General features: G+C 37.9%; 1 protein-coding gene across 2 annotated transcripts in view; it reads left to right on the top strand.

Moving 5' to 3' along the window:
• Window positions 1–13,914, top strand: part of LOC101430970 (zinc finger protein 677-like) — an 80,418-nt gene that overhangs the window by 58,482 nt on the left and 8,022 nt on the right. For both annotated transcript variants that reach the window (XR_011646399.1, XM_071209429.1), the window contains exons 2-3: window positions 2,842–2,928; window positions 5,564–5,690. Coding sequence is in view for 1 of the 2 variants with exons in the window: in XM_071209429.1 (XP_071065530.1) it covers window positions 2,914–2,928; window positions 5,564–5,690 (142 nt within the window). In the remaining variant the exon portion in view is untranslated. The remainder of the gene's footprint in view (window positions 1–2,841; window positions 2,929–5,563; window positions 5,691–13,914) is intronic.

Raw genomic sequence — 13,914 nt, 5'->3', positions numbered from 1 at the left:
CAAATGGTGTGGGAAAAATCTCCATTTGCAAAAGAAGGAGGAGCCCTACCTCACGCCATATGCATAAATCAAAATGGATTGAAGACATTCATATAAGAGCTTTACCTATCAAACTCCTAGAAAAAATGTAGAGAAATATCTTCAGTATCTTGTGTTTAGCAGTGGTTTCTTAGACTTGGGAGACCTACAAATGGAATAAAATATCAGAAAGCACACAGTAAGATGTTCAATATCATTAGCCAATAGGGAAATGTAAATCAATAACAAAATGAGATACCTTTTCATACCCATTAGAATGGCTACTATTAACAAAATGGAAAATAACAAATGCTGGAGAGGATGCAAAGAGATAAGAGGCACTCATTCATTGCTAGTGGCAATGTAAAATGGTGCTATCACTGTAGAAGACAGTTTGGTGATTCCTGAGAAAGATTAATATAGAACTACCATATGACCTGGCAATCGCACTGCTAGTTATATACATAAAAGAACTGAAAGCAGGAACTCAAACAGATATTTGCACACCATTGTTCATAGTGGCATTATTCACAATTGCCCCAAAATGGAAAACAACCCAAGAGTCCATTAACTGATGAATGGGTAAATAAAATATATACACAGGCAGAGGAAGGAGGAACAGGTGTCATATGGGGCATTTTGGGGACTTGAAGTTGTCCTGAGTGATATTTCAGGGACAGATGCAGGACATTGTATATCCTGCCATAACCCACTGGATGGACTGGGGGAAAGTGTGAACTACGAAGTAAAAACTATAGTCCATGCGGTATGGCAGTGCTTCAGGGTATATTCACCAAATGTGATCAATGTGTCTCACTGATGGAATTTTGATGTGGGGGGAGTGGGGGATATGGGAATCTCTTATGTTTTTTAATGTAACGTTTTATGTGATCTGCCCGAACCGGCGGGGGCAAGTCCAGGGACCTGTGGGAAGAAGCAGGGTGGGGCAGGAGTTGAGAGAAGAATGGAGGCAAGACAGGGTTCTGATCAAGCCTCGTTTATTGGGGGTAGAACAAGGGAATTTATACTGAGGGGAGGGAACATATCCATAGGTGGTAGTCTGGTTTCGCGGGTGGCAGACGTCCAAGGAGGGGATTGGCTGAAAGTTCGTGCCGGGTCTGCAGAGTCTCCCGCTTGTGCATGCGCTTGTGCATGCGTATCGCTGATGGTCACCAGAGTTGTGGTGGGAAGGGGAGAACAAAGAAACAAGGAGGAGGAAGAAGGAAGTGGCGGGGCAGGGCTGTAGTAGTTATGAGATCCGCCCTGTTGTTGGAGGCTGTAAACAGACCTCACAGCGGGTGGCTCCCCACAGTGATCTATTTATCCTTTTTTAAAAAGACAAAAATAAATAAAAAGTTGAACTGCTGTTGAAGCTTGTTGGAATTAAGACTGATGTAATGACAACAAAAAAAAACAAATTAAGGATTTTAGGTTGAATTTCCTGTTGTGGACAAATACAGTCAAGACAAAACTAAATAATCCAGTTTAAAGAATATATAAAATTTGTATTATATTTGTTAGGTAATTAATATTTTAGCCTGACTAAATCCCTTACATATAATTGATCATCCCTAATCTCTTATTGAAATCAGTATTTAAAATGGATTATTTAGCTGTGAAAAGGAATGAGATTCTAATAAATACTGCAACATGGATGAACCTTGACGACATCATCTTGAGTGAAATAAGCAAAACACAAAGGACAAATATTGTATGATTTCACTGATTCGAAACAATTAGACCATGCAAACTCATGGTGTCAGAATCTAAATTATAGGTTATCAGACGATGGAGTGGGGTTAAGGAATGAGAAGATAAGGCTATAAATGTACATGGGTCTTATTTATAATGGAAATGTTTTGGTAATGGATGGTGGTGATGGTATCACAAAATTGTGAACATGATTAACAGCACTGAATTATATATCTGATTATGATTAAAAGGGGAAATGTTAGATTGTATAACATGGTAACAATAAAAAAAATTTTAACCCATGGAACTACACTACATAGTGAATCCTAAGCTAAAAAAAATGGATTTTAATTAATAGTACAATTATAAAAATTTACTATCAATTATAACAAATATTCCACACCAGTGCAAATTGTTGTTGGCTTCATTGTATGAGAATCCTGTATTTTGTTTATGATTGTTCTGTAAATGTGTGACTTCTTAAAAAGGGGGGAACCCCAAAAGCCTTTTATTCAATACATTCCCTTTTATTCAATACATTCCCTTTTATTCATTATATTCTTACCTCTCTAAAACAAAAAATTTCATCTATTAACTACATCTTCTCATTTAGTAATAGCCCCTTCTCTATTTTCCATTTTAGAACAAAATATGCCATATTCTCTGGCTTCAATTCTTGCCTTCATTTGTCACTTGAACCCCATCCAGTCACACTTTCATATCCACCATTCCTTGTCAGAGTCACCAATGACCTCACTTTTTGTAAATCCAGTCAACTAATTCTCCCTCATTTTACTTTTTTATCAGCAGCATATTGCATAGTTGATTTAAAACACTCTTCCTGCTTTTCAGGGCATTAGGTTATTACTTCTTTAAAATCTTTCTAGCCCAAACCCTATTCTTACAGCAAAATTTGTGGGTTTCACTAGGAGGGAAGGGCTTTTGAAGAAAGTGTGGGAAACTCACTTCTGTCCTCCATGAAGGAGTGTATTGTCCCTGAATCACTTCAGTTGCACTGGATAGCAGAGGACCATCTTTTTCCCCCCGTCGAGGTCCTTCCTATATGTGGTTGTAGCACAGGAATGGGGCATGTTGAACCTCAGCATTAAACAGCATATTTTTAACACTCAGGATTGACTTCTCAAGACTGACCTTGCCTGAGAAAGAAGCCCGGGGAGCTTACCTAAGAAAGAAGTGTCAGGAATGTCTCTTTTCCAGGTAAAAGTCATATTCTTGGTTGATTATTTTGTCTCTCCTTCCTGAAATGTCACCTTTTCTTTTTGTTTGAGAGATTGCGAGTTTACAGAACAAACATGCATACCATACAGGGTTCCCGTACATCACCCCACCACCATTGTTGTGACACATTTGTTACAAATGATGAAGCAACATCATCATATTACTGCAATCAGTAATCCATAGCTTTTGTTTTTTCCCCCCACAAACTATCCTGTTATTAACACCATGTATTAATATTCTGTATACTTGTTATAGTTGATGGGTGAACATGCTCATATTTGTACTGTTAACCACAGTCCATCATTCACTATGGGGTACACTGTTTTATATGGTCCCCTGCCTTGTACAGTCCATCCAAAGTGTGTGCTCATTGACTGTGAGTTGCATCATAGAGTTGTACTGCCATCAACTCAGTCCATTTCAGAACGTTTTCATTACTCCAAAAGGAAAAATCAGATACCCCTTATACACCCCCTCGTTATTGACCCTTAGCATTGCTATAGTACCTTCTTTATCATTGCTATAAAAATATTTCAACATTGCTGTTAACTCTAGTCTATACTTTATACTAGTTGTACTTTTCCCATGTATTTCCATTTTCTTAACACCTTGTAATAAAGAAACATTCTTATATTCTTACTATTAACCACAGTCGTCATCTACCACCAAAATCACTATGTTATACAATCCCTGGATTATCCTCTAGCTTTCTTTCAATTGACATTAACATCCCACACTATCCCTTTCAGCCACAATCACATTTATTAATCAGCATTGTTAGTTATACTCACTATAATATATTAGCATCAACTCTATCCAGTGCCCTTTTTTTGACTTGCTGATCTTCTCAGAATTGGAGGTATCCCACTTAACCCATTTGTTTATACTCACCCAGGGGATCATCATGGGAAGGGTTCCAACCTGGGCATGGATTGGACATGGGAGTGGGTCCCATTGTATCAGAGAAGGTGGGCAGCAGGAATTCTTTAGGCTTACGTATTTGGAGGCCCTTTGAGCTCTCTGTAAACCAGGATTAATGGAACTGCATTTCATTAATGTACAGTAACACTAGAAAATTCTGCAAAGAAGAATGAAAAGGAGGAACCTGGTTTGCCTGATTTTATAATGTATTTGAAACTAAACAAGTGAATTATTGTATTTCTGGCCCCAAAATATTAATGATTTGGGATGAAGTGGAAAGTTCAGAAAAAGACAGCAATAATAGAGGATATTTTATTCCATAATTGCTGTTAAAATATGGAATCCAGCTAATGTCTTATAAGAAGAGGTTCTTTAAATCATTCTCAGCACATCGTCCGAAGGAGAATGTGTTATCCACATTGGGACTCTCATGCAACAGGTGCTTTAAGTAAAAATGGCTATAATTCAGACAAGACATTGAAGCCAAGAATTTTATCTTTGTTACTAGAGAGAGCAGGGCCAAATTCTGGTTCCACCATTATATTTTTTAATAGATTATTTAGAATATTATACTTTAGAATATTCAGCAACGTAGGTTCAATTAAGTACAATTTATTCATGTTCATTGTACCAAAAATGCTGAAATGATATGCATATAAAATGACAGGTCATGAAAATTCATTCAAGAAAATCTATCATTCAAAGACAATTACGTTATTGCAATTAATTGTGTGTATATATGCTTACCCAGGAGTCTGTGGTTTGTAAAGAAGATGCGTCTCATTTCATAAATAAGTTTAATATTTATATTAACATTTGAAAATATATCTTAAATTTTTTCCATGGACTTTCTACATTATTATGTTAGCGATTTAATACTAGAAAAAACAGTAACTCCTTAAGTGTTTGAATGTGTGTGTGCACATATATAATGATCTTTTATCCAATTCCAGGTTGTTAGCCTTAAACTTGTTTCTGTTTTTCTCAGTTAGGAAACCCTTTGCGAATGTACTTATAATGCTTTATGTGTTACTTAACTATGTGATTCTTTAGGCTCAATTCTAAAGCCCAACTTACTGGGTGCACTTGCTGGCCCTGTCATTTATTAGCTGTTTGAGCTGAAGCAAATTTCGTACATGCTTTGTAACACAGTTATCTCCTCTCTAGAGTAGAATTTGATCTTTCCATAATAAACTTTTATGTCATTGTAGGACTTAAGTGAAGCATTTAGACTAACACTTAGTATGTGATGTGTTCAAAAGCTGTTAGTCATTGCTCTTGCTGTCTGCTCAACATGTTTTAGATTCTGACCTTTATAAACCACCATGGACTTTGTCATCCCTGAAGACACCATTTCTGTGCTAGCTTATCTAAAAATTGACTATTCCTTGGTGTGTATATTATATCTAGACTTCCATATAGAGAACCCTGTGTTAAATAGTTTTCTCTTGTATATTTCTTTTATCATCCACAGAAATTTGAAATTCATAGTGATTTAGTGTACTTTCATATCTTTTGATGGAAAAGTATGATGAAAGAAGAATAGGGATATATAATTTGCTCAGAATTATCTTACTTGCATCTGTCAATACTCTCCTATCAATTGAGTTGATTCTTAACTCGTCTCCTCTCATTTTTGGGAGAATAACAGTTCTCTCCATGGCCACTTGGTGAAATGTGCTTTTCATTTCAGGGACTGTTGACATTCCAGGATGTGGCCATAGAATTCTCTCAGGAGGAATGGGAATGTCTGGACCCCGAACAGAGGTCCTTGTACAGGGACGTGATGATGGAGAACTACAGGAACCTGGTCTCCCTGGGTGAGGATAACTTCCTTCGAGAAGTCAGGAGGTGCCCTTGGTTATCTTTGCATTTTCCCTTGTATAACTTGGGAGCCTCAGTCTTGCTTAGTTGAGATTAAGTGGTATTGATTTCAGAAAAGAAAAGTGTAATACTATAGCATCTGGATTTTAACCACATATTTCATGCTAGATTAGTGGTGGTTATAAGGACTTGAATAAATACAAAACCTCATGTCACACTGTTTTCTTAACAGCTTTATTGAGATATAATTCACATAATATACAATTCATTCATTTAAAATTTATATTTATTCACAGATATTCACATCATTTCAAAAACAAACTTTTACCCTTCAGCTATCACCCTCATATTTCCCTATCTTCTCCAGTCCTAAGTAATCACTAACTACCTTTTGTTTCTATAGGTTTCCCTATTCAGGACATTTCTTATGACTGTAATCTTATGATATATGGCCTTTTGTGATTGGCATCTTTCTTTAACAAGTTTTCAAGGTTTGGCCATGTTGTGGTATGTATCAGTACATCATTCTTTTTTATGGCCAGGTAGAGAAACCATCTGTATAGATGCATTCATTACTTGATGAATATTTGAGTGTTTTCCACCTGTTTGGTTATAATGAATAATGCTGCCATAAACATTTGTATTCAATTTTTGGAAGTCAATTTTTGGAAGAAGAGATGTTTTTGTTTCTCTTGTGTATATATGTAGTAGTAGAATTGCTGGGTTGTATGGTAACTATGTTTAATCATTTGAGAAAATGCCAGACTATTTTGCAAAATGTTTGTGCCATTTTACATCTCCACCAGCAGTGTATGAGTACTACTTAGTTTCCTGGCTATTTAAACATAGAGTACGTTGGGTTGGTGGAACAACAGGAATTTAATGACTCCTGGTTTCAGAGGCTAAAAGGCTTGCTTCCTCCCAGGGTTGGTATCTTCTAGTAGGTCAGCAATTTTTGAGGTTCCATGGCTTTTGTGACACATGGAAATGCACATGGCAGTGTCTTCTTTCTCCTCCATGTTCTGTTGACTTCTGACTTCTACTCATGACCTGTTCTCTTTATAATGGACTCCAGTAATCTTGATTAAAACAGCCTGGTTCATTTGGGCAACACCTTAACTGAAGTAACATCCTCAAACGATCCAATTTAAAAATGGTCCACACCCACCAGAATGCAGACCAACACCAAGAAGTGTCCAAACTGGGATGCACAATTCAGTCTGCCACAGTTCCAGTTTTCCACATCCTCACCAACACTTACTATTGCCTGAATTTTTTATTCTAGCCATCCTAGTTGTGGTAAAGTGGTATCATATTGCACTTTGAATTTCTCTTACCTGAAGTCGAATGATGATACCACTGTTATAGGTGATGTGATATCATGTGCTTATTGACCATTTGTGTGTCTTTCCTGCTTAAGTGTCTAGTCAGATCCTTTGCCCTCTTTCTTTCCTTCCTTCCTTCCCTTCCTTCCCTTCCCTTTTCCCTTTTCTCTTTCCCTTTCCCTTTCCCTTCGGGTGGGAATTGAATCACAGACATTGTATGTGGGAAGCTGGTGCTCAACCACTGAGCCATGTCAGCAACCCTGAGTTGGGTTTTTTTTTTTTGCTTGTTGTTTGTTTTTGGTTTTTGTTTTTAGGAGGCACCAGGGACCGAACCCAGGACCTCCCATGTGAGAAGCAGGCATTCAACCTCTTAAGCCACATCCGTTCTCCACTTTGACCACTTTTTAATGGACTTATTTGTCTTTCTCTTCTTAAGTTGTAAGAGTTCTTTATATAGTCTAGATATAATTCCCTCATCAGATACATGATTTACAGATATTTTCTCCCATTCTGTGAATTGTCTTTCACTTTCTTGATGGTGTCCTTTGAAGAACAAAGTTTTTATTCATTTATTTTAAACACATGCTCCATATACACCAATCCTACACTCTCACTCCACCCTCTTCCCCTTGTAACCTCTAATCTACTTCTGACTACAAATTTACTATTTCTGGACATCTCTTAAAGGTGATATGATTCAATATTTGTCCTTATCTCTCTTGCTTATTTTGCTGAACATAATGTTTTCAAGGTTCTTCCATGTTGCAGCACATTTCAGAACTTAATTCTTTATGACCAAATAACATTTCATTGTGTGTTTGTACCACCTATTGCTCATCCATTTATTTGTTGATCAATATGAGTATTTTCCACCTTTACTTTATTGTGAACAATGCTGCTATAAACATTGGTGTACAAGTATCTATTTGAGACCCTGTTTTCACTTTCTTTGGGTATAGATCTAAAAGTAGAATTGCTGGGTCATGGGGTAATTTTACTTTTTTGAGAAACTGCTGTATTGTTTTCCACAGTGGCTGCACCATATACATTCCTACCAACAATGCACTACAGTTCCAATTTCTCCATATCCTCTCAAACACTTGTTTTCTGGTTTTTTATTTATTTATTTATTTATTTATTTATTTATTTATTTTTCTTCCCTTACCCCTAACCCCCTGCCCCGGTTGTCTGTTCTCTGTGTCTGTTTGCTGTGTCTTCTTTGTCTGCTTCTGTTGTTGTCAGTGGCTTGGGAATCTGTGTTTCTTTTTGTTGCGTCATCTTGTTATGTCAGCTCTCTGTGTGGGTGGCACCATTCTCAGGGAGGCTGCACTTTCTTTCGTGCTGGGTGGCTCTCCTTACGGGGTGTACTCCTTGCGCATGGGGCTCCCCTACACGGGGGACACCCCTGCGTGGCAGGGCACTCCTTGTGCGCATCAGGACTGCACATGGGCCATCTCCACACAGGTCAAGGAGGCCCAGGGTTTGAACCACAGACCTCCCATATGGTAGACGGACGCCCTAACCACTGGGCCAAGTTCACTTCCCTGGTTTTTTTAATAACATCCATCTTTGTAAGTTTGCAGTGATAATTCATTTTGTGTATGGTTTGCGGTTCCCTAATGCAAACTTGTATTGAACAAAAGTCTTTAATTTTCATTAAATCATATTTACCTATAATTTCTTCTGTTCTTTGTGCAATTGGTGCCATATTTAAGAATCCATTGCCAAATCCAAAGTCATTTACTGCTTGGATTTACTACTGATTTCTTCTAATAATTTCCTATCTTTAGCTCTTCTATTTAGGTCCTTTTTCCACTTTAAGTGAAATTTTGTGAATGGTGTGAAGATAGTGTCCAACTTCATTCTTTTGCATGTGGATATCTGGTGTCCCAGTACCACCTTAAGAAACTATTCTTCCCACCATTGAATGATCTTGGCACCTTATCAAAGTAAATTGATTATAGATGTATGGATTTATTTTTGGGCTCTCATTTCTATTCCAGTGATCTATATATCTGTCCTTATGCCAGTACCAACCATAAGGTTGTTTTCAGTACCGCACCTTTTTATAAGTTTTTTTTTTCCTTTATCAGAGAAGTTGTGGGTTTACAGAACAATCATGCATAAAATACATGATTCCTAAAAACCAGCCTATTGTTAACACCCTTACATTGGTGTGGAACATTTGTTACACGTGATGAGAGCGTGTTTTTATTATCGTACTACTGACTATAGTCTATGGTATAACTTAGGGTTCAATGTTTGTGTAGTGTAGTTTCATGGATTTTTTAAAGTCTAATACCATACATACAATCTAACATTTCTCCTTTTAATCATATTCAGATATATATTTCATTGATGTTAACTTCATTCACAATGCTGGGCTACTCTCATCACTAATACTAAAACCTCTCCATCATTCCAGTTAGGTACCCTGTATGTTGTAAGCCTTAATTTCACATTCTCTGTCCTTATGCTGTCCCAGGTTATTTATAATCACAGTTCTGACTCTATGAGTTTGCTTATCTAATTGTTTCAAATCAGTGAGATTATAAAATATTTGTCCTGTTTTGTCTGACATATCTTACTTAACATGGTGTCTTCATAGTTCATCCATGTTGTCCCATCTACTAGGGCTGCATTACTTTTTACAGCTGAATAATATTTCACAGTATGTATACACCATTTTTTTAAATCCATTCATCAAATGATGCACACCTGGGTTGTTTCCACTCTTGGCAGTTGTGATAATGCCACTATGAGCATCAGGATGCAAATATTGGTTCAAGTCCCTACTTTCAATTCTTTTGGTTGTCATCAGTGTTTTGTTTTTTGTTTTTTTTTGAAGATTTGCCCTCTTTTTTAAAAAACTTTTTTGTCTTTGTTTTTTTAATCTTACATTCAAAAAACATGAGGTCCCCATATATCCCTCACCCCACTCCTCCCCCCATAACAATAACCTCCTCCATCATCATGAGACATTCATTGCACTTGGTGAATACATCTTTGGGCACCGCTGCACCTCATGGTCATTGGTCCACACCATAGCCCACACTCTCCCACAGTCCACCCAGTGGGCCATGGGAGGACATACAGTGTCCAGTAACTGTCCCGGCAGCACCACCCAGGACAACTCCAAGTCCCGAAAATGCCCCCACATCACATCTCTTCCTCCCACTCCCTACCCCCAGCAGCCACCATGGCCACTTTCTCCACACCAATGCCACATTTTCTTCAGTTACTAATCACAATAGTTCATGAATAGACTAGCAGTAAGTCCACTCTAATCCATACTCTATTCCTCCATCCTATGGACTTTAGAATGGTTGTGACCACTCCACATATATATCAAGAGGGGGCTTAGATTCCACATGGATGCTGGATGCAATTCTCCTGCTTTCAGTTGTAGGCACTCTTGGCTCTCTGATGTGGTGGCTGACCTTCTTAACCTCCATGTTAGCTGAGTGGGGTAAGTCCCATAAACCAGAGGGGAGGAGTTGCAAGTCTGCTGAGGCTCAGGGCCTGGCTATCACATGGTCAGTCCAGAGATTCAGTTCCCCTGGGTATACATTAAACCCCAGCACGAACTACAGTTCTGGTAAAAGTAACAGGAGAGGCTTGTGGAAAAAGATCGCATCTGAGTCCAGCTCCATCACACAGAAACACAAACACCAAAGTAGGGCCCACTGACATGGCACTGAACTCCATCTATCATGACCATAGAACCTGTGGGTCTCTGTAGCCCTCAGAAGAACCAATACCCGGGATTGTAACTACTTTATCTGTCTCTGGGACTCTGCTCAGGTGTGCATAAGGTTAACCCCTCTGATAACCTCCCGGCTCTTTTTGGAGATCATAGCCATATAAACTCATTTGTCCTTTCCATTTCCCCCTTTTTGTTCAAGTCAAAAAGCATTTTTAACTCCTGGTATTATATGTAGACCGAGATATTCTGCTGGTCCGAGTTGACCCTTGTATTCAAGGTCATTTACTAGTTACATCATCAGCTGGTACTTGGTAGTAATCCCTCAGTGCCAGGGAGGCTCATCCCCAGAAGTCATGTCCCATGCTGGAGGGAAGGCAACACATTTACATGTGAGTTTGGCTTTGAGACTGGCCACATTTGAGCAACATGGAGGCTCTCAGGAGGTAACTCTTAGGCACCCTGCAGCTCTAGGCCTTGTTCTTATTTCAGGTGCACAGGCTTACAAGCATAGTCATTAGTATCAAGGGTTCATTGTTGGACCTTCTTTCTTGGTCTTTGCTGTTGCACTTGGGGGATTGTTGCTGTTCCTTGTCATAAGTTTTGATTCAGGAAATTTAAGTCCTCCAACTTTGTTGTTTAAGATGGTTTCCTATTCACCATGAATGAATTTTAGGATCAACTTTTTCCATTTCTTCAAAAAAGCCCATTTAAAGGTTGATAGTGATTGCATTGAATCTGTAGATCAATTGGGGGAATATTGCCATCTTTACAATATTACTTATTTCAGTCTATGGAAATGGGATGTCTTTCCATTTATTTAGGGCTTATTTATTTTTTCCAATAATGTTTGTGGTTGTCAGTGTGTGTTTTACCAACATGGTCAAATTTATTCCTCAGTATTTTTTTTCCTTTGACTTCTATTATGAATAGAATTGTTTTCTTAGTTTCCTTTTCAGTTTGCACTCTGCTGGTATAGAGAATCTCACAACTGATTGTTGTGTGTTGATTAGTACCAATTAATTTTGCTGAATTCATTAACTATGTATGTCTGAGTACACTAGATGGCATTCCACTGATCTCCTGGGAACTGGTCTGTTTTCTTCATTCTTTTCTCTGTAAGACCATCAGATCGAGTAACCTCAATTCACCTATCATGAAGTTCGCCAGTTATTTATTCTGCATTTTCAAATCTCCATTGAACCCCTAATCTGTATTTTTTCATTTCAGCTATTATATTTTTCAGCTGCCAAGTTTCAGTTGATTCTAGATAATTTCTATCTCTATTTATATTCTCTATTTGGAGAAGCACTGTTCTCATTGTTTTCTTTGGCTCTTTGTACATGGTTTATTTTAGTTCTTTCAACATATTTAACCAGTTGACTTAAAGTCTTTGTGATGTAAAGTGCAATATTTTGGCTTCTTCAGAGACAATTATATTTATTAATTTCTTGTTATTTTCTTGTGTATGAACCATAATTGGTAGTTGCTTTGCGTTTTTTGAAAGTTGTTGTTGTTGCTTTTAAATCTGGACATTTTCAATATTATAATGTGACACCTCTGTAAATCAGATTTTCCCCATGCCAAAGTTCTTGTTTCTTCTTCTTGTGGTTCTTGTTGTTTAGTAATTTTTCTGACCTAATTTTGTAAAGCCTGTGTTCTTTTGTCATGTGTGGCCATTGAGTCTCTGTGTGGTTAGCTTAGTTAAATTAGCTAATAATTTTATAGATATTTCCTTAAACGTATTGGGCAACAACAAAAAAAAAATCTCTCCCTCCTTGCAGAAAGGCTCTTTGTGTTGGAGAGAATGCTTTAACACTCAGACTTGAAGTTTAAATCTATATTTTAGTCTTTACTTCCTGTTTGTGCAGCACCTGAAAGTTAGCCAGAGGTGAGACCTGGGCCTTTTCTGGTATTTTCTCAGTGTTTGCCCAGCCCTGTACACACACATGACCTTCTAGATTCCCAGCAATATGTAGGGGCCTTTCAAAGCCCTATTCCCAATATTATCCATCTCTCCAGATTCTTCAGTATTTCTCTTCTTTGCCCCAAATGTAATCCCTTGCTCCAGACACTAGCAGCTGATAAATTTGCTTTTAAATTTAAGCACTGGATGGTTCCCCCCCTCTCCTCCAGTAGTGCTTTTGCTGTGGGAGTGTTCTGCATTAGGCAAAATAAAGGCATGTTCTTTGAGCTCTCCTTTTAGGGAGCCATCAGTCATCAGGCAGGTGAAAATCCTCAATTCTTTGAGAATTAGGTTTGTCTTCTCTCTGATACTCAGCCATTTTACGGGGATTGTGGGCTCTTATCTTCAAGGTTAGTGCTGATGAGGGGAGCATGGTATGTGACTAGGCTAAATTAAAACACTACAAAGCTCTCCTACTGAGATTCAGATGCGTTTTCTTAAGTGATCAGTTGATACACCTTTGATTAGCTTCCAGATTTTGATAAAATCGGTTCTGCTAGTTGCCAGTTTGTTTGCTGTTTTTGTAAATTTATGTACTTTTAAGAGAATGTCTTAAAATTCCACACATTGTAATTTAGTATCATTTTGGTTACTTATTATTTGTGGTATTTAACTTGAGTTATTAAAATGTTTTATTTATTAGTTTTTATTACTGTTTTTTATGATGGATTTCCAAGATCTGTTGTGGAATATAATTGCAAGGCACTGTTAATATTGCAAAATCTTTATACTGCATGGATAAATTTAGTTTTATAACAGATATTCAGAAAAATATTTTGTTATTCTTTCCATGTTTTTTTAGAAGATTTATTTATCCACCCCACCCACCCCCATTGTGTGCTCTCTGTGTCCATTCGCTGTGCATTCTTCTGTGTCTGCTTGCCTTTTCTTTATGCAGTACCGGGAACTGATCTTGGCATTTTCCAGAGTGGGAGAGAGATGGTCAAACTTTGTGCCACCTCAGCTCTCTGGACTGCTGTGTCTCTTATTGTCTCTCCTCTATGTCTTTTTTATTGCATAATCTTGCTGCGCCTGCTCTCCACTCAGGCCAACTTGCTGCATGGGTCAGCACTTCTGCACAAGCCAGCACTCCACTCTGGCCAGCTTGCCTTTACCAGGAGGCTCTGGGAATTGAACCCTGGATCTCCCATATGGTAGATGGGATCCCAGTCACTTGAGTCATATCCATTTTTCCCAGTGGTTTTATTTATCAAGTTCTTCCTGAT

The sequence above is a fragment of the Dasypus novemcinctus genome, chromosome 18, assembly GCF_030445035.2.
Source record: "Dasypus novemcinctus isolate mDasNov1 chromosome 18, mDasNov1.1.hap2, whole genome shotgun sequence".
Lineage (NCBI taxonomy): Eukaryota > Metazoa > Chordata > Mammalia > Cingulata > Dasypodidae > Dasypus > Dasypus novemcinctus.
Note: the sequence above shows the minus strand (reverse complement) of the source record. Positions and strands in the feature narration are given on the sequence as shown.